The sequence below is a fragment of the Somniosus microcephalus genome, chromosome 7, assembly GCF_052327205.1.
Source record: "Somniosus microcephalus isolate GS21.2 chromosome 7, FLI_Smic_1.0, whole genome shotgun sequence".
Classification (NCBI taxonomy): Eukaryota; Metazoa; Chordata; class Chondrichthyes; order Squaliformes; family Somniosidae; genus Somniosus; species Somniosus microcephalus.
In genome coordinates, this window is record NC_140993.1 from 267,594,991 (window position 1) to 267,614,926 (window position 19,936).

Here is a 19,936-nt window from a genome sequence, read left to right on the forward strand (position 1 = left end):
AAGTTCCTTTCTATCCACCCTATCTATGCCCCTCATAATTTTGTACACCTCAATCAGGTCCCCCCTCAGCCTTCTCTGCTCTAAGGAAAACAACCCCAGCCTGTCCAGTCTTTCTTCATAGCTGAAGCGCTCCAGCCCAGGTAACATCCTGGTGAATCTCCTCTGCACCCTCGCCAATGTAATCACATCCTTCCTATAGTGTGGCGACCAGAACTGAACACAGTATTCCAGCTGTGGCCTAACTAGCGTTTTGTACAGCTCCATCATAACCTCCCTGCTCTTATATTCTATGCCTCGGCTAATGAAGGCAAGTCTCCCATATGCCTTTTTAACCACCTTATCTACCTGTCCTGCTGCCTTCAGGGATCTATGTACATGCACACCAAGGTCCCTCTGATCCTCTGTCCTTCCTAGGGTCCTACCATTCATTGTGTATTCCCTTGCCTTGTTAGTCCTCCCAAAATGCATCACCTCACACTTTTCACTTACAGGATCAGAGTGTCTGTCCCTCAGTCTAGACGTTGGTTTACAGGATCAGAGTGTCTGTCCCTCAGTCTAGACGTTGGTTTACAGGATCAGAGTGTCTGTCCCTCAGTCTAGACGTTGGTTTACAGGATCAGAGTGTCTGTCCCTCAGTCTAGACGTTGGTTTACAGAATTAGAGTGTCTGTCCCTCAGTCTAGACATTGGTTTATAGGATTGCAGTGTCTGTCCCTCAGTCTAGACGTTGGTTTACAGGATCAGAGTGTCTGTCCCTCAGTCTAGACGTTGGTTTACAGGATCAGAGTGTCTGTCCCTCAGTCTAGACGTTGGTTTACAGAATTAGAGTGTCTGTCCCTGTCTAGACGTTGGTTTATAGGATCAGAGTGTCTGTCCCTCAGTCTAGACGTTGGTTTACAGGATCAGAGTGTCTGTCCCTCAGTCTAGACATTGGTTTATAGGATTGCAGTGTCTGTCCCTCAGTCTAGATGTTGCTGGACGGAGTGGGGAAGACACTAAATTAATGATAATCTGTTTTCTTGTTTCAGTTGCAAAGTAAAACCAACTCCCAACAAAGGCCAGACAGTAAAATTCTCGGCACAGGTTCATTCATTTCAAGCCAGCGACCGCTTCACAGGATGATTTTAGGGGTTTAAATGGACCTTTAGATTAGCAGGTTTATTCTGGCCTTTATGGAGCTGCTGACTAGCTGAGATTCTGAGCCTGGTGCAAGCAGCTTTTACACAAACACGAGAGCCTGTTCACTATCCCGTGTTCCCACAGTAATCAGCAATGGCACAAAACCTGGCACAAACGGGAACAGACCCGAGATTACACAGAAGCATAAACAAAATAATCCCGTGCGTATATTGAGAAAAGAAATCCTCTCGTGTCTGCCCAGATTTCACACCCTAGGCTCACTCTGCCACCTAGTGGAGAATCAGGACACAGCTGAGCCGGACAGCTCAGTGTGAACAAACTTAAAACAAGTCCAATGATAAATGTAATCGACGTTTCAGGACACCATTCCTGCAAAAAGAAACTTAAAGTTTGCTCGTTAACAAGTTCCAGACTATTTGCTTTATCAGGAAGAGTCCATGAATCGGAAGAATTAATATTTAAACATGAAACTGCCTCACCCACTCCACACTCCTGGGAAATACGATTTATGGGCTGTTTTTTAAAAAAAATCAGTCTTTTTTATTAACAATGTCTGGTCACATCAGACTGAAGTAGGAGCCGAAAAGCAGCCTTTTCCTGGGCTGAACTCTTGAAACGCTGGATGGGCAAATACTAACAGGTGAAACAGGAGCCTTACACTATTAGACACTGATCACAGCTCACTAACAGGCGAAACAGGAGCCTTGCACTATTAGACACTGATCACAGCTCACTAACAGGTGAAACAGGAGCCTTACACTATTAGACACTGATCACAGCTCACTAACAGGTGAAACACTATTAGACACTGATCACAGCTCACTAACAGGTGAAACACTGTCAGACACTGATCACAGCTCACTAACAGGTGAAACAGGAGCCTTACACTATTAGACACTGATCACAGCTCACTAACAGGTGAAACAGGAGCCTTACACTATCAGACACTGATCACAGCTCACTAACAGGTGAAACAGGAGCCTTACACTATTAGACACTGATCACAGCTCACTAACAGGCGAAACACTATCAGACACTGATCACAGCTCACTAACAGGTGAAACAGGAGCCTTACACTATTAGACACTGATCATAGCCCACTAACCCATGAAACACTATTAGACACTGATCACAGCTCACTAACAGGTGAAACACTATCAGACACTGATCACAGCTCACTAACAGGTGAAACACTATCAGACACTGATCACAGCTCACTAACAGGTGAAACACTATCAGACACTGATCACAGCTCACTAACAGGTGAAACACTATCAGACACAGATCACAGCTCACTAACAGGTGAAACAGGAGCCTTACACTATTAGACACTGATCACAGCTCACTAACAGGTGAAACACTATCAGACACTGATCACAGCTCACTAACAGGTGAAACACTATCAGACACTGATCACAGCTCACTAACAGGTGAAACACTATCAGACACTGATCACAGCTCACTAACAGGTGAAACACTATCAGACACTGATCACAGCTCACTAACAGGTGAAACACTATCAGACACTGATCACAGCTCACTAACAGGTGAAACAGGAGCCTTACACTATCAGACACTGATCACAGCTCACTAACAGGTGAAACAGGAGCCTTACACTATCAGACACTGATCACAGCTCACTAACAGGTGAAACAGGAGCTTTGCACTATCAGACACTGATCACAGCTCACTAACAGGTGAAACACTATCAGACACTGATCACAGCTCACTAACAGGTGAAACAGGAGCCTTGCACTATCAGACACTGATCACAGCTCACGTTCTGTTTTTTAATGTTTTTTGTGCAGGATTGGGATGTATTCTGAGTGTACAGGAAGATGACCATGATGAACAGCAGGGAAGGTCGTGCTTTAACGCTGGTTTCATGCAACGCGCACACTGAAATGTATTTACAACAGACTGGCTGTCTCCCAGGGATACAGGAATTTACGCTTGAAATTGCAATGATCTAAGTGAGCAGTAGATGAAATAATACCTTTCCCAGCCCTGTCCCGTGAAGAAGAGTTCACTGCCTTCAAGGCTAGCTCAGTAACTTCTAATACCAGAGCACAACAGACACTAAAACCGCCAACTGTTGACTTTCAGCAGTGGATCAAGCTGGCCGATCAGTTCCTCACTGACCCATCTGTTGAAACTGCCAAACCAAGCTTGAGTTTGTAAACTGGGTGAAATGTGAAACATGTTTCCTTAGTTTGAGCCAGTGATCTCTCCCAGGTGACTCACTCGTGTCCAGAATCAGATACTTTTCACATATTGTTTAAACTGCCTCCTCAGAGGAGGAACAGCCTGTGACTCTCTCTCGATGCTCCCATCAACTGCAGCGCTCCTCTGACACCAACTGTTTCTGGCAGAGTTTTGTACAACCACTGCTATCAACAGGCGGCACTGCACACATTCACGGGAAGAATGCTGGTGAGTCATATCAGGCAGGAAGGGTTTAGGAACACACCGTACAGTTCACTGGATTATCACAACTCCCCTCAAACCCTCTGCCAAACCTTGTCTTTGTTTCCCACCGCGGCTTTGCTCAATTATGCAGATAACCCGCTCCAGCAAATCTGTACCCAAAAAAACACCAAACTCATTCATGGTTAGGCCAAGTTGGGAAATTCAACTCCATAAATCTGGCTATTTGTAGCTGGCACCAGATAAAGTGACCGTGAAGCTGCCGGATTGTCACAAAAACACAACTGGTTCACTAATGTCCTTCAGGGAAGGAAATCTGCCGCCCTTACCCGGTCTGGCCTACGCGTGACTCCAATCCCGCACCACACGGTTGACTCAATGCCCTGAAGGTGATAATTGCTCAGAGATTCACTGCCAGTGCCTTGTCACCACAGCAAGGAATGGGCGAGATATGGGCCCTTGTCTCTCTCGGGAGAGCGGATCCAAACACCTGATGACATTTGACGAGCTCAGGCCCCCAGTATCAGGATTCGCCAGAATAAAATCAGAGGAGGCCACTGGGCGCTTGTTCTCAAACCTCAGACAGTGCCCCTAACAGGGCAAGTTTGTGTTTAGTGGGGGCGCGGTCTTTATGAAGGTCTTTCTGTTCTGAGCTTAAAAACACACAATTTAATGTATATCTCTCCAAAACGTGCGACTTGTTCACTTGAATGGGACATAACTGTGGCAAATTATGAGGCAGGGCTGCTCTGTCCCTGTGAAAGGTTTGTCGAATGTTTATTACTGGGGACAGTGACCCTGTAATAATCACAAACCTTCCTGGCCACAGAAATCTGTCGGGGTGAGGGCCGGGCGGAACAGCCTGGTGGGGTCTGGGGGAGGCCACCCGCATCACTAGGGAGTGGCCATGGTGCAGTAAGGGGGGTGGGGGTCGTGGGGTCGCAAAATGTGGTGGTGGCTACCCGCTCCATGGGGGGGGGGGGGGGGGGGGGAGGGGCTTGTTCAACGCTGCCCAAAAACCAGCAGGATTTTTAATATTAATTTGGGCATTGCTGGCAAGGCCGGTGTTTATTGCCCATCCCCAGTTGCCCTGAGAAGGTGGTGGTGGGCCTTCTTCTTGAGCCGCCGGGAGAGGTTTGATACAACTTGCTAGGCCAATTCAGAGGGCAGTTAAGAGTCAACCACGTTGGTGAGGGACTGGAGTCACGTATAGGCCCAGACCGGGTAAGGACGGCAGGTTTCCTTCCCTCAAGGACATTAGTGAACCAGTTGGGTTTTAACCGGTACGAGACTCCCAAAACAAGCGCTCTACTCGGAGCTCCGGCATGGCAAGAGAGCCCCAGGTGGGCAGAGGAAACGCTTCAAGGACACCCTCAAAGCCTCCTTGAAAAAGTGCAACATCCCCACCGACACCTGGGAATCCCTGGCCCCAAGACCGCACAAAGTGGAGGAGAAGTATCCGGGAAGGCGCCGAACCCCTCGAGTCTCTTCGCCGGAAGCAGGCGAAAGCCAAGCGCAAGGAGCGCAAGTCAACCCAAGCACCCCACCCACCCGCCCCTTCAACCACCGTCTGCCCCACCTGTAACAGAGACTGTAGGTCCCGCATTGGTCTCATCAGCCACCTGAGAACTCATTTTTAATGTGGAAGCAAGTCATCCTCGGTTCCGAGGGACTGCCTAAGAGGAACCACAATCGGACAGCTTCATGGTCACTTTAACTGACACGGGGTGATGGGCGCTGCCTGTAGCCAATTGGAAGACTCGCAGGTGAACAACTCACCTGTAGAACAAGACGTAATCTACCTTCGAGTGGCAGTTCTTAAATGCCCAGGACTTCAGTTTCTGGCATTCCCGGTGAGCGCGGAACTTGGCCTTTACGATTCCCGAGCAGAGGTGAGGCCGCAGCCTCCGCTGGGGTCGGTGACAGACTTTGTTCGTTTCCACTCGCCACGATTCGGCAAACGCGTCAACGTCAAACTTGAAGTTGCCGTCTCCACCAATCAGGTCGTCTCGCTTGTGCCCGTTGTAGTTTCCGCACAGGCCACAAAGTCTTCCCTTCAGTTCAGGGGCCGCCATTACCTCCACAAAGCTGTCTCCGTCCCAGGAGATCACGATACCTAAACAAAGGAAAAACGTGTTAAACTGGGAACTCACGACAAGACGCAGCCTTTCACTGCCAGCCGTGGCTCAGTGGATAGCGCTCTCGCCTCGGAGTCAGAAGATCGTGGGTTCACGTCTCACTCCAGAGACTTGAGCACAAAATCCAGGCTGGCACTCCGAGTGCAGTGCTGAGGGAGTGCTGCACTGTCGGAGGCGCCGTCTTTCGGATGAGGCGTTAAACCGAGGCCCCGTCTGCTCTCTCAAGTGGACGTAAAAGATCCCACGGCACTACTGGAAGAAGAGCTGGGGAGTTCTCCCCGGTGTCCTGGGCCAACATTTATCCCTCAACCAACATCACTAAAACAGATGATCTGGTCATTATCCTATTGCTGTTTCTGGGAGCTTGCTGTGCGCAAATGGGCTGCTGTGTTTCCTACACTACAACAGTGACTACACGTCAAAAGTGCTTCATTGGCTGTAAAGCGCTTTGGACGTCCTGAGCTGGCGAAAGGCACTATATAAATGCAAGACTTTCTTTCTTCGAGTGCCCTCACTGTGCCTTCTCTATCATACCAGGGTGATTCTGGAATTTGGACCTGTTGCCAGTGTGAAGCGTCGCTGACTGGGAGTGCAGGTCAGAGCGAGGGCCAGAAAATGATGGGCCCAATTTTCTGCCCTGGGTCTCCATTACTTGCACATCTTGTCCAGTGCCGGGATTTTCAGCCCTTGGGGGGGCCAGACACTCGTGTCCAAACCAGTGGGTGGGCCACATACGATTGTGTAATATTGCAAGTCCCCAGACACATAAATCGAGATCCACTCACACACAAAAAAACTCACTGTGCATCAAACCTTAAGACTACGCAAAGCACCTGAACTCCAACATTCCCCTCCATCCTCCTGCTCCTTTCCCCATCCTTCCCCTCCCCCAGTGACTAGTTCATTTGCTCTTTTATTCTTTATTTCCCTACCGCCTTTTTTCTCGTCCTCCCTCCTTTTCTGCCTTTGTCTTTCTCAGTTTGGTTCTGTGTCTCTCCTCTTCTCCCTCTCTCTGTTTCTCTTCTCCCTCTCTCTCTCTTTCCCCTCTCAGATTCTCCCAACCAAAATTATGACAGGCGATCGGAGAATCCCTAAGGAAATTTCCACTTAAAATTTAAATCTGGATCTATTCTGATTTGGAAAAAGACAATCTACAATTTTGTCCGATTTTACAGAGGTTTCAAGTCGTTGCGCTGTTAATGGATTCAGACTGACCCACAGTACTGAAGGGTTCACACAGATACATAAATATAATAACTGACTGGGCTTGTCCAGTGAAGCATGTCGAGCGAGCAGGGAAAGTTGGGGGTGATTGAGTGGGCAAGAGGTCAGGTGTCCCAAGAGATCCTGAACAAATTAGTTAGATGCTTAAACTGCGTGTAATTGTGATGTGACAAAATGACGAACATTTCATTTTTGATGTCATTTATATTTAATTAAAACTTAAGTATCTGCAAAGGAAGAGTCCCGATCGACCAGCTCCATCAGTTCCTCAATGTGTGTTCCTGTGTTGAGTCAATGTGTCTATGTACCGACGGCAGCCCTTCATGGCTTTATTGCTGGTATTGTTTGGGAGGAGGTGTCCCTAAACTGGGATTTGCAGAGCTGAGCTGGGATTTGGAGAGTTGAGCTGGTATTTGCAGAGTTGAGCTGGGATTTGGAGAGCTGAGCTGGGATTTGGAGAGCTGAGCTGGGATTTGCAGAGCTGGGATTTGGAGAACTGAGCTGGGATTTGCAGAGTTGAGCTGGGATTTGGAGAGCTGAGCTGGGATTTGGAGAACTGAGCTGGGATTTGGAGAGCTGAGCTGGGATTTGCTGAGCTGGGATTTGCAGAGCTGAGCTGGGATTTGGAGAGCTGAGCTGGGATTTGGAGAGCTGAGCTGGGATTTGGAGTGCTGAGCTGGGATTTGGAGAGCTGAGCTGGGATTTGGAGAACTGAGCTGGGATTTGCAGAGCTGAGCTGGGATTTGCAGAATTGAGCTGGGATTACTGTAAACTAGCCACATACTCTGTCAGAGTCCGGTGACTGTGAAGAATGCCATAATAACAAAAGGAGTTTGCGCGACGTGATTAGTGTCAGCGTTACAGAGCCAGCAGCTGGAAGAAAATGGTAAATGTTTTTTTCATTTTACTTTCATTGTTATTTGTGCACATGTTGTTTAACCTTCGAGGTTAACATTGACAGATCTTCCTTTTTTGGAAGGAAACTCTATTTTTTTTGGAACAAAGTAACCTGCTTCTTTCTGCTCATCTTCCACTTAAGTGTAATGCAGCGCCTATATTTAAATAACACCACGGTTGGTTTCACTCTCTCTCGCTCTCACTCTCTCCTTCCTCTCCCCTGTAATGTGCTGAGATTGCGACTCGTACTCAGTGCCGATCACCATATAGGCTCCGTGTGTCAGATTCCCCCGGCAGCCAGGGGAAAATTAAATACCTGAAGCATCTGTCGTGCTGGTGGTTTGAAGGACTTTGTATCGGAGGTGTCCAGTTCGTTGGCAATCTAACTTGGACCTTCATCCAACACATCTGTTTCCCCAGTGATCCGACTTTGGCATGTTGCTTCGTTCTGAACTTTGGGCCACGGGGGTGCGGGGTGGGGGAATATCTGATTCTCTGAGATTCCCGTCCCAGAGAAGCAGTGCCTTGTGTTTGTTTCCAGGGCTGTTTTTTGCTGAAGGGACCCATACGACAAAACATAAGTCTCAGGTTCCAACAGTGGGATTTGGAATGAGCTGGACGGGAGCAAAAGACAGCTTTGCATTCAGAGGATGCTGGCAGTGTGACTGACAGCTCAAAGAATGAGCTAACCGTTAGAAACCTATTTCACAATGATTCACATTTTTGGCAGAGCGCTCTGAACCCAGCCGGGTGAATAGATTGAAAGTTTTCTCTCTCTGCTCACTTCTAGGGTCCACGAGCTCGACCAATCCGAACCCAGTAAATAGTACAGCATGAATCCAACAACTTGCATTTATACAGCGCCTTTAATGTAGTAAAACGTCCCAAGGTGCTTCACAGGAGCGTTCGCAAACAAAATTTGACACCGAGCCACATAAGGAGATATTAGGGCAGACAAAGAGGTTAAGCTTTAAGGAGCATCTTAAGGGAGGAGAGAGAGATGGAGAGGTTTAGGAAAGGAATTTCAGAGCTTAGGGCCTAGGTAGCTGAAGGCACGGCCACCAATGGTGGAGCGATGGAAATCGAGAATGCGCAAGAGGCCAGAATTAGAAGAGTGCCGAGATCTCGGAGGGTTGTAGGGCGGGAGGAGGTTACAGAGATAGGGAGGGGTATAGGGCGGGAGGAGATTACAGAGATAAGGAGGGTTGTAGGGCAGGAGGAGGTTACAGAGATAAGGAGGGTTGTAGGGGGCTGGAGGAGGTTACAGAGATAGGGAGGGGTGTAGGGCAGGAGGAGGTTACAGAGATAGGGAGGGGTGTAGGGCGGGAGGAGGTTACAGAGATAGGGAGGGTTGTAGGGCGGGAGGAGGTTACAGAGATAGGGAGGGGTGTAGGGCGGGAGGAGGTTACAGAGATAGGGAGGGGTGTAGGGCGGGAGGAGGTTACAGAGATAGGGAGGGGTGTAGGGCAGGAGGAGGTTACAGAGATAGAGAGGGTTGTAGGTCAGGGGGAGGTTACAGAGATAAGGAGGGTTGTAGGGGGCTGGAGGAGGTTACAGAGATAGGGAGGGGTGTAGGGCAGGAGGAGGTTACAGAGATAGGGAGGGGTGTAGGGCGGGAGGAGGTTACAGAGATAGGGAGGGGTGTAGGGCGGGAGGAGGTTACAGAGATAGGGAGGGGTGTAGGGCAGGAGGAGGTTACAGAGATAGAGAGGGTTGTAGGTCAGGGGGAGGTTACAGAGATAAGGAGGGTTGTAGGGGGCTGGAGGAGGTTACAGAGATAGGGAGGGGTGTAGGGCGGGAGGAGGTTACAGAGATAGGGAGGGTTGTAGGCGGCTGAAGGAGGTTACAGAGATAGGGAGGGTTGTAGGGCGGGAGGAGGTTACAGAGATAGGGAGGGTTGTAGGGCGGGAGGAGGTTACAGAGATAGAGAGGGTTGTAGGGCGGGAGAAGGTTACAGAGATAGGGAGGGTTGTAGGGCAGGAGGAGGTTACAGAGATAGGGAGGGTTGTAGGGCGGGAGGAGGTTACAGAGATAGGGAGGGGTGTAGGGCAAGAGGAGGTTACAGAGATAGGGAGGGTTGTAGGGCGGGAGGAGGTTACAGAGATAGGGAGGGTTGTAGGGCAAGAGGAGGTTACAGAGATAGGGAGGGTTGTAGGGCAAGAGGAGGTTACAGAGATAGGGAGGGGTGTAGGGCAAGAGGAGGTTACAGAGATAGGGAGGGGTGTAGGGCGGGAGGAGGTTACAGAGATAGGGAGGGTTGTAGGGCGGGAGGAGGTTACAGAGATAAGGAGGATTGAGGCCTTGGAGGGATTGTCGATGAATACCTCAGGTTACACAAGTGTGTGGCTTCATTCAGACATCTGTTTTTATTTGGCATTAACCTCGGCAGCTCAAATACCATTTTGGCAACTGTTTAGGTCCCGATTCCCCAGCACCGGCTGAAACTGTGAAATACCTGTCACCATTTTGGGAGCAAGATTTGCTCCTCTGTTAATTTATTTGCTCCTCTGTTAATTTATTTGCTCCTCTGTTAAACGGGTACAGGTAGAGTCAGACACACGGGTACAGGTAGAGTCAGACACACAGGTACAGGTAGAGTCAGTCACACGGGTACAGGTAGAATCAGACACACGGGTACAGGTAGAATCAGACACACAGGTACAGGTAGAGTCAGACACACAGGTACAGGTAGAGTCAGACACACGGGTACAGGTAGAGTCAGACAGACGGGTACAGGTAGAGTCAGACACACGGGTACAGGTAGAGTCAGACACACAGGTACAGGTAGAGTCAGACACACAGGTACAGGTAGAGTCAGACAGACGGGTACAGGTAGAGTCAGACACACGGGTACGGGTAGAATCAGACACACAGGTACAGGTAGAGTCAGACACACGGGTACAGGTAGAGTCAGACACACGGGTACAGGTAGAGTCAGACACACGGGTACAGGTAGAATCAGACACACAGGTACAGGTAGAGTCAGACACACGGGTACAGGTAGAGTCAGACACACAGGTACAGGTGGAGTCAGACACACGGGTACAGGTAGAGTCAGACACACAGGTACAGGTAGAGTCAGACACACGGGTGCGGGTAGAGTCAGACACACGGGTACAGGTAGAGTCAGACACACGGGTACGGGTAGAGTCAGACACACGGGTACAGGTAGAGTCAGACACACGGGTACAGGTAGAGTCAGACACACGGGTACGGGTAGAGTCAGACACACAGGTACAGGTAGAGTCAGACACACGGGTACGGGTAGAGTCAGACACACGGGTACAGGTAGAGTCAGACACACAGGTACAGGTAGAGTCAGACACACGGGTACAGGTAGAGTCAGACACACGGGTACAGGTAGAGTCAGATACACGGGTACAGGTAGAGTCAGACACACGGGTACAGGTAGAATCAGACACACGGGTACAGGTGGAGTCAGACACACGGGTACAGGTAGAGTCAGACACACAGGTACAGGTAGAGTCAGACACACGGGTACAGGTAGAGTCAGACACACAGGTACAGGTAGAGTCAGACACACGGGTACGGGTAGAGTCAGACACACGGGTACAGGTAGAATCAGACACACGGGTACAGGTAGAGTCAGACACACGGGTACAGGTAGAATCAGACACACAGGCACAGGTAGAATCAGACACACGGGTACAGGTAGAGTCAGACACACGGGTACGGGTAGAGTCAGACACACGGGTACAGGTAGAATCAGACACACAGGCACAGGTAGAATCAGACACACAGGCACAGGTAGAATCAGACACACGGGTACGGGTAGAGTCAGACACACGGGTACAGGTAGAATCAGACACACAGGCACAGGTAGAATCAGACACACGGGTACAGGTAGAGTCAGACACACAGGTACAGGTAGAGTCAGACACACGGGTACAGGTAGAATCAGACACACGGGTACAGGTAGAATCAGACACACGGGTACAGGTAGAGTCAGACACACGGGTACAGGTAGAGTCAGACACACGGGTACAGGTAGAGTCAGACACACGGGTACAGGTAGAGTCAGACACACGAGTACAGGTAGAGTCAGACACACGGGTACAGGTAGAGTCAGACACACGGGTACAGGTAGAGTCAGACACACGGGTACAGGTAGAGTCAGACACACGGGTACGGGTAGAGTCAGACACACAGGTACAGGTAGAGTCAGACACACGGGTACAGGTAGAGTCAGACACACGGGTACAGGTAGAGTCAGACACACGGGTACAGGTAGAGTCAGACACACGGGTACAGGTGGAGTCAGACACACGGGTACAGGTGGAGTCAGACACACGGGTACAGGTGGAGTCAGACACACGGGTACAGGTGGAGTCAGACACACGGGTACAGGTGGAGTCAGACACACGGGTACAGGTAGAGTCAGACACACGGGTACAGGTAGAGTCAGACACACGGGTACAGGTAGAGTCAGACACACGGGTACAGGTAGAGTCAGACACACGGGTACAGGTAGAGTCAGACACACGGGTACAGGTAGAGTCAGACACACGGGTACAGGTGGAGTCAGACACACAGGTACAGGTAGAGTCAGACACACGGGTACAGGTAGAGTCAGACACACGGGTACAGGTAGAGTCAGACACACGGGTACAGGTAGAGTCAGACACACGGGTACAGGTAGAGTCAGACACACGGGTACGGGTAAAGTCAGACACACGGGTACAGGTAGAGTCAGACACACGGGTACGGGTAGAGTCAGACACACGGGTACAGGTGGAGTCAGACACACGGGTACAGGTGGAGTCAGACACACGGGTACAGGTAGAGTCAGACACACGGGTACGGGTAGAGTCAGACACACGGGTACGGGTAGAGTCAGACACACGGGTACAGGTGGAGTCAGACACACGGGTACAGGTGGAGTCAGACACACGGGTACAGGTAAAGTCAGACACACGTGTACAGGTAGAGTCAGACACACGGGTACAGGTGGAGTCAGACACACGGGTACGGGTAGAGTCAGACACACGGGTACAGGTGGAGTCAGACACACGGGTACAGGTAGAGTCAGACACACGGGTACAGGTGGAGTCAGACACACGGGTACAGGTAGAGTCAGACACACGGGTACGGGTAGAGTCAGACACATGGGTACAGGTAAAGTCAGACACACGGGTACGGGTAGAGTCAGACACACGGGTACAGGTAGAGTCAGACACACGGGTACAGGTAGAGTCAGACACACGGGTACAGGTAGAGTCAGACACACGGGTACAGGTAGAGTCAGACACACGGGTACGGGTAGAGTCAGACACACGGGTACGGGTAGAGTCAGACACACGGGTACGGGTAGAGTCAGACACACGGGTACGGGTAGAGTCAGACACACGGGTACGGGTAAAGTCAGACACACGGGTACAGGTGGAGTCAGACACACGGGTACGGGTAGAGTCAGACACACGGGTACAGGTAAAGTCAGACACACGGGTACAGGTAGAGTCAGACACACGGGTACGGGTAGAGTCAGACACACGGGTACGGGTAGAGTCAGACACACGGGTACAGGTAGAGTCAGACACACGGGTACAGGTAGAGTCAGACACACGGGTACAGGTAGAGTCAGACACACGGGTACAGGTAGAGTCAGACACACGGGTACGGGTAGAGTCAGACACACGGGTACGGGTAGAGTCAGACACACGGGTACGGGTAGAGTCAGACACACGGGTACGGGTAGAGTCAGACACACGGGTACAGGTAGAGTCAGACACACGGGTACAGGTAGAGTCAGACACACGGGTACGGGTAGAGTCAGACACACGGGTACAGGTAGAGTCAGACACACGGGTACAGGTAGAATCAGACACACGGGTACAGGTGGAGTCAGACACACGGGTACAGGTGGAGTCAGACACACGGGTACAGGTGGAGTCAGACACACGGGTACAGGTGGAGTCAGACACACGGGTACAGGTGGAGTCAGACACACGGGTACAGGTAGAGTCAGACACACGGGTACAGGTGGAGTCAGACACACGGGTACAGGTAGAGTCAGACACACGGGTACAGCTGGAGTCATACACACGGGTACAGGTAGAGTCAGACACACGGGTACGGGTAGAGTCAGACACACGGGTACGGGTAGAGTCAGACACACGGGTACAGGTGGAGTCAGACACACGGGTACGGGTAGAGTCAGACACACGTGTACAGGTGGAGTCAGACACACGGGTACGGGTAGAGTCAGACACACGGGTACGGGTAGAGTCAGACACACGGGTACGGGTAGAGTCAGACACACGGGTACGGGTAGAGTCAGACACACGGGTACGGGTAGAGTCAGACACACGGGTACGGGTAGAGTCAGACACACGGGTACAGGTAGAGTCAGACACACGGGTACAGGTAAAGTCAGACACACGGGTACGGGTAGAGTCAGACACACGGGTACAGGTAGAGTCAGACACACGGGTACAGGTAGAGTCAGACACACGGGTACGGGTAGAGTCAGACACACGGGTACGGGTAGAGTCAGACACACGGGTACGGGTAGAGTCAGACACACGGGTACGGGTAGAGTCAGACACACGGGTACGGGTAGAGTCAGACACACGGGTACGGGTAGAGTCAGACACACGGGTACGGGTAGAGTCAGACACACGGGTACAGGTGGAGTCAGGCACACGGGTACAGGTGGAGTCAGGCACACGGGTACAGGTAGAGTCAGACACACGGGTACGGGTAGAGTCAGACACACGGGTACAGGTGGAGTCAGGCACACGGGTACAGGTAGAGTCAGACACACGGGTACGGGTAGAGTCAGACACACGGGTACAGGTGGAGTCAGACACACGGGTACAGGTGGAGTCAGACACACGGGTACAGGTGGAGTCAGACACACGGGTACAGGTAGAGTCAGACACACGGGTACAGGTGGAGTCAGACACACGGGTACAGGTAGAGTCAGACACACGGGTACAGGTAGAGTCAGACACACGGGTACAGGTAGAGTCAGACACACGGGTACAGGTAGAGTCAGACACACGGGTACAGGTAGAGTCAGACACACGGGTACAGGTAAAGTCAGACACACGGGTACGGGTAGAGTCAGACACACGGGTACGGGTAGAGTCAGACACACGGGTACAGGTGGAGTCAGACACACGGGTACGGGTAGAGTCAGACACACGTGTACAGGTGGAGTCAGACACACGGGTACGGGTAGAGTCAGACACACGGGTACGGGTAGAGTCAGACACACGGGTACGGGTAGAGTCAGACACACGGGTACGGGTAGAGTCAGACACACGGGTACAGGTAGAGTCAGACACACGGGTACAGGTAGAGTCAGACACACGGGTACAGGTAAAGTCAGACACACGGGTACGGGTAGAGTCAGACACACGGGTACAGGTAGAGTCAGACACACGGGTACAGGTAGAGTCAGACACACGGGTACGGGTAGAGTCAGACACACGGGTACGGGTAGAGTCAGACACACGGGTACGGGTAGAGTCAGACACACGGGTACGGGTAGAGTCAGACACACGGGTACGGGTAGAGTCAGACACACGGGTACGGGTAGAGTCAGACACACGGGTACGGGTAGAGTCAGACACACGGGTACAGGTGGAGTCAGGCACACGGGTACAGGTGGAGTCAGGCACACGGGTACAGGTAGAGTCAGACACACGGGTACGGGTAGAGTCAGACACACGGGTACAGGTGGAGTCAGGCACACGGGTACAGGTAGAGTCAGACACACGGGTACGGGTAGAGTCAGACACACGGGTACAGGTGGAGTCAGACACACGGGTACAGGTGGAGTCAGACACACGGGTACAGGTAGAGTCAGACACACGGGTACAGGTAGAGTCAGACACACGGGTACAGGTAGAGTCAGACACACGGGTACGGGTAGAGTCAGACACACGGGTACAGGTAGAGTCAGACACACGGGTACAGGTAGAGTCAGACACACGGGTACGGGTAGAGTCAGACACACGGGTACGGGTAGAGTCAGACACACGGGTACAGGTGGAGTCAGACACACGGGTACGGGTAGAGTCAGACACACGGGTACAGGTAGAGTCAGACACACGGGTACGGGTAGAGTCAGACACACGGGTACGGGTAGAGTCAGACACACGGGTACGGGTAGAGTCAGACACACGGGTACGGGTAGAGTCAGACACACGGGTACGGGTAGAGTCAGACACACGGGTACGGGTAGAGTCAGACACACGGGTACGGGTAGAGTCAGACACACGGGTACGGGTAGAGTCAGACACACGGGTACGGGTAGAGTCAGACACACGGGTACAGGTGGAGTCAGGCACACGGGTACAGGTGGAGTCAGGCACACGGGTACAGGTAGAGTCAGACACACGGGTACGGGTAGAGTCAGACACACGGGTACAGGTGGAGTCAGGCACACGGGTACAGGTAGAGTCAGACACACGGGTACGGGTAGAGTCAGACACACGGGTACAGGTGGAGTCAGACACACGGGTACAGGTGGAGTCAGACACACGGGTACAGGTAGAGTCAGACACACGGGTACAGGTAGAGTCAGACACACGGGTACAGGTAGAGTCAGACACACGGGTACGGGTAGAGTCAGACACACGGGTACAGGTAGAGTCAGACACACGGGTACGGGTAGAGTCAGACACACGGGTACGGGTAGAGTCAGACACACGGGTACAGGTGGAGTCAGACACACGGGTACGGGTAGAGTCAGACACACGGGTACAGGTAGAGTCAGACACACGGGTACGGGTAGAGTCAGACACACGGGTACGGGTAGAGTCAGACACACGGGTACGGGTAGAGTCAGACACACGGGTACGGGTAGAGTCAGACACACGGGTACGGGTAGAGTCAGACACACGGGTACAGGTAGAGTCAGACACACGGGTACAGGTAGAGTCAGACACACGGGTACAGGTAAAGTCAGACACACGGGTACGGGTAGAGTCAGACACACGGGTACAGGTAGAGTCAGACACACGGGTACGGGTAGAGTCAGACACACGGGTACGGGTAGAGTCAGACACACGGGTACGGGTAGAGTCAGACACACGGGTACGGGTAGAGTCAGACACACGGGTACAGGTGGAGTCAGACACACGGGTACAGGTAAAGTCAGACACACGGGTACAGGTAGAGTCAGACACACGGGTACGGGTAGAGTCAGACACACGGGTACGGGTAGAGTCAGACACACGGGTACGGGTAGAGTCAGACACACGGGTACGGGTAGAGTCAGACACACGGGTACGGGTAGAGTCAGACACACGGGTACGGGTAGAGTCAGACACACGGGTACGGGTAGAGTCAGACACACGGGTACGGGTAGAGTCAGACACACGGGTACAGGTGGAGTCAGACACACGGGTACAGGTAGAGTCAGACACACGGGTACAGGTGGAGTCAGACACACGGGTACAGGTGGAGTCAGACACACGGGTACAGGTGGAGTCAGACACACGGGTACAGGTGGAGTCAGACACACGGGTACAGGTGGAGTCAGACACACGGGTACAGGTGGAGTCAGACACACGGGTACAGGTGGAGTCAGACACACGGGTACAGGTGGAGTCAGACACACGGGTACAGGTGGAGTCAGACACACGGGTACAGGTGGAGTCAGACACACGGGTACAGGTGGAGTCAGACACACGGGTACAGGTGGAGTCAGACACACGGGTACAGGTGGAGTCAGACACACGGGTACAGGTGGAGTCAGACACACGGGTACAGGTGGAGTCAGACACACGGGTACAGGTGGAGTCAGACACACGGGTACAGGTAGAGTCAGACACACGGGTACAGGTGGAGTCAGACACACGGGTACAGGTGGAGTCAGACACACGGGTACAGGTGGAGTCAGACACACGGGTACAGGTAGAGTCAGACACACGGGTACAGGTGGAGTCAGACACACGGGTACAGGTGGAGTCAGACACACGGGTACAGGTGGAGTCAGACACACGGGTACAGGTGGAGTCAGACACACGGGTACAGGTGGAGTCAGACACACGGGTACAGGTGGAGTCAGACACACGGGTACAGGTGGAGTCAGACACACGGGTACAGGTGGAGTCAGACACACGGGTACAGGTGGAGTCAGACACACGGGTACAGGTGGAGTCAGACACACGGGTACAGGTGGAGTCAGACACACGGGTACAGGTAGAGTCAGACACACGGGTACAGGTAGAATCAGACACACGGGTACAGGTAGAGTCAGACACACGGGTACAGGTAGAGTCAGACACACGGGTACAGGCAGAGGCAGGACTTATTATTGGCTCAGGGGAAGAGGAGAAAAATGTAAACAAAATGTTGATTTTTGCCCGTTAGAAAATCGCGAGCCTTCTCCTGAACTTTAATAGCTTCCTGTGACTGAGATTGGCCCCAGTTCGCTCTGGAGTTCTGATCACGCTCTAGTGTGTGATGTATTTTTATAGCTGTTCCTGCAATGAGCTCGGTGAAACAATATTAGCTTTCAGATTGTGAAAATATTATTTTAAAACTAATTCAAATTTGCCCATGAAATCGGATTGACACAGATTATGACAACAATTTAATTCCTACAATTTCTAGCCCTCACACTTCAGAGCAAATTCAAATGCTTGGTTATGACTCCAGTCTTTAAGGGGAGGGGCTTTTGAATTGAATAAAGACTTGTATTTATATAGCACCTTTCATGACCTCGTGACGTTCCAAAGCGATTTACAGCTAATGAAGCACTTTTGAAGTGTAGTCACTGATGTAATGTAGGAAACGTGGCAGCCAATTTGCGAACAGCAAGATCCCACAAACAGCAATGTGGTAACGACCAGATAATCTGTTTTAGTGATGTTGGCTGAGGAATAAATATTGGCCAGGACACCGGGGAGAACTCTCCTGCACTTCTTCCAATAGTGGCCGTACAATGTTTTATATCCACCTGAGAGAGCAGACGGGGCCTCGGTTTAATGTCTCATCCGAAAGACAGCACCTCCGACAGCGCAGCGCTGACTCAGTACTGCACTGGGAGTGTCGGCCTGGATTATGTGCTCAAGTCTCGGGAGTGGGGTTTGAACCGCGCTGGGTCTTCCTGACATCAGTGTTGAGCTTGCCCTTTTACTAGTTTGTAGGAAGTTCCCTTGACATGCGGTCGTGGTTTAACTGGAGATAGTGATGCGGGAATCTACCTTTTCTATTTCGGATAATTGGTTAAAAAAAAAAAGCCAGAGGGGAGAGGAGGAGAAATGCTTTCAGCAGCGAGTTGTTGTGATCTGGAATGTACTGCCTGAAAGGGTGGTGGAAGCAGATTCAACAGTAACTTTCAAAAAGATAAATAGTTGAAAAGGAAAAATTTGCAGGGCTATGGGGAGACAACGGGTGGGGTGGGGGTGGGGGCAGTGGGGGGACTAATTGGAGAGCTTTATCAATGAGCCGGCACAGGCACGATGGGCCGACTGGCCCCCTTCTGTGCAATGAGATTCTATGACCTTGAGAAGGTTGCTCTGAAACGCCTCAAGTCACTCGTTACCGGCCAAGGACTAAATGATGGCTGTCCCTGATCTGAATGGTTTTACACCTCAGGTCCTTTGTTGCATTGCTCACTGAGCCCTGGGTGAGGTGTGCGCACCCATCCAGTTTAGAAGAATGAGAGTGGATCTGGTGGAAACGTATAAAATTCTGACAGGGCTAGATAGACTGGATGCAGGGAGGATGTTTCCCCTGGCTGGGGGGGTCTAGAACGAGGGGTCACAGTTTCAGGATATGGGGTAGGACATTTAGGACTGAGATGAGGAGAGATTTCTTCACTCAGAGGGTGGTGAACCTGTGGAATTCTCTACCGCAGAAGGCAGTGGAGGCCAAGTCACTGAATATATTTAAGAAGGAGCGATGTAAAAAGACTACTGAGCACTTGGTTTGAGTATAAAACAAGGCTTTAATCAACTGTTTCACAACCATGAGATTCTAGTTACATCACTAGTTCCTGGTTACAGAAACATCCTGAGCAAGCTGGGCCCACGCCCGAGTATTTATACTCCTTGGACGGCGCCACCAGCTGGCCGTCCAGTGTTACTTCATGAGTCATGATAAGATTCATGACAAGGAGATAGATTGATT

At 51.4% G+C, this 19,936-nt stretch overlaps 1 protein-coding gene across 1 annotated transcript in view; it reads right to left on the reverse strand.

Moving 5' to 3' along the window:
- Window positions 1-19,936, reverse strand: part of bmper (BMP binding endothelial regulator) — a 116,070-nt gene that overhangs the window by 4,988 nt on the left and 91,146 nt on the right. The window contains exon 13 of the mRNA XM_085993737.1: window positions 5,346-5,682. Coding sequence (XP_085849863.1) covers window positions 5,346-5,682 — 337 coding nt within the window. The remainder of the gene's footprint in view (window positions 1-5,345; window positions 5,683-19,936) is intronic.